Source organism: Plasmodium gaboni, assembly GCF_001602025.1.
Source record: "Plasmodium gaboni strain SY75 chromosome Unknown, whole genome shotgun sequence".
In the NCBI taxonomy this organism is placed as follows: Eukaryota; Apicomplexa; class Aconoidasida; order Haemosporida; family Plasmodiidae; genus Plasmodium; species Plasmodium gaboni.
Window position 1 is genome coordinate 1 of NW_017385571.1, and position 422 is coordinate 422.

The 422-nt window shown below is 36.7% G+C and overlaps 1 protein-coding gene across 1 annotated transcript; it reads right to left on the bottom strand.

The window, feature by feature from the left end:
- PGSY75_0042000 (putative EMP1-like protein) lies at positions 1-422 on the bottom strand (the record flags this gene model as incomplete). The annotated part of the gene is made up of 1 exon (XM_018783536.1): positions 1-422. A coding segment is annotated over one exon (422 nt), but the record flags the coding sequence as incomplete, so codon positions are not given.

Consider the following 422-nt stretch of genomic DNA (forward strand, 5'->3'; position numbering starts at 1 on the left):
TGAGGTGTGGTTTGGGTACCACCAGCTTGGCCATCTTTTTTATCAAGAATTTTTTTTATATTCTCTACTGCTTTACCCACATCAGTTTTTCCATTTGGGTTTTTCCTTTTTGCAGATATATCTGTATCCAAAATTAAATCTCTAAAATCTCCTAATGTATAGAACATTTGACGTTTAAAATCTTCAGGGATAGTACCACTTTGTAGTTGTGTCTCTACATTACCACTTTGGCCACTCGTTTTTTTATAATACTGCCACGCAAAAAATGTTTCTACTGCAGCACATTTGATCAAGGTTTCACGCAATTTAGTTGTGTCATTGCCATTAAGTTTTGTTAATTTCTTTATGCATAGTTTTTGTCTTCGCGGCGGCATACAGGCTCCTTGGTGACCACTTTGGAACTTGCTATTGTCACACTCCCA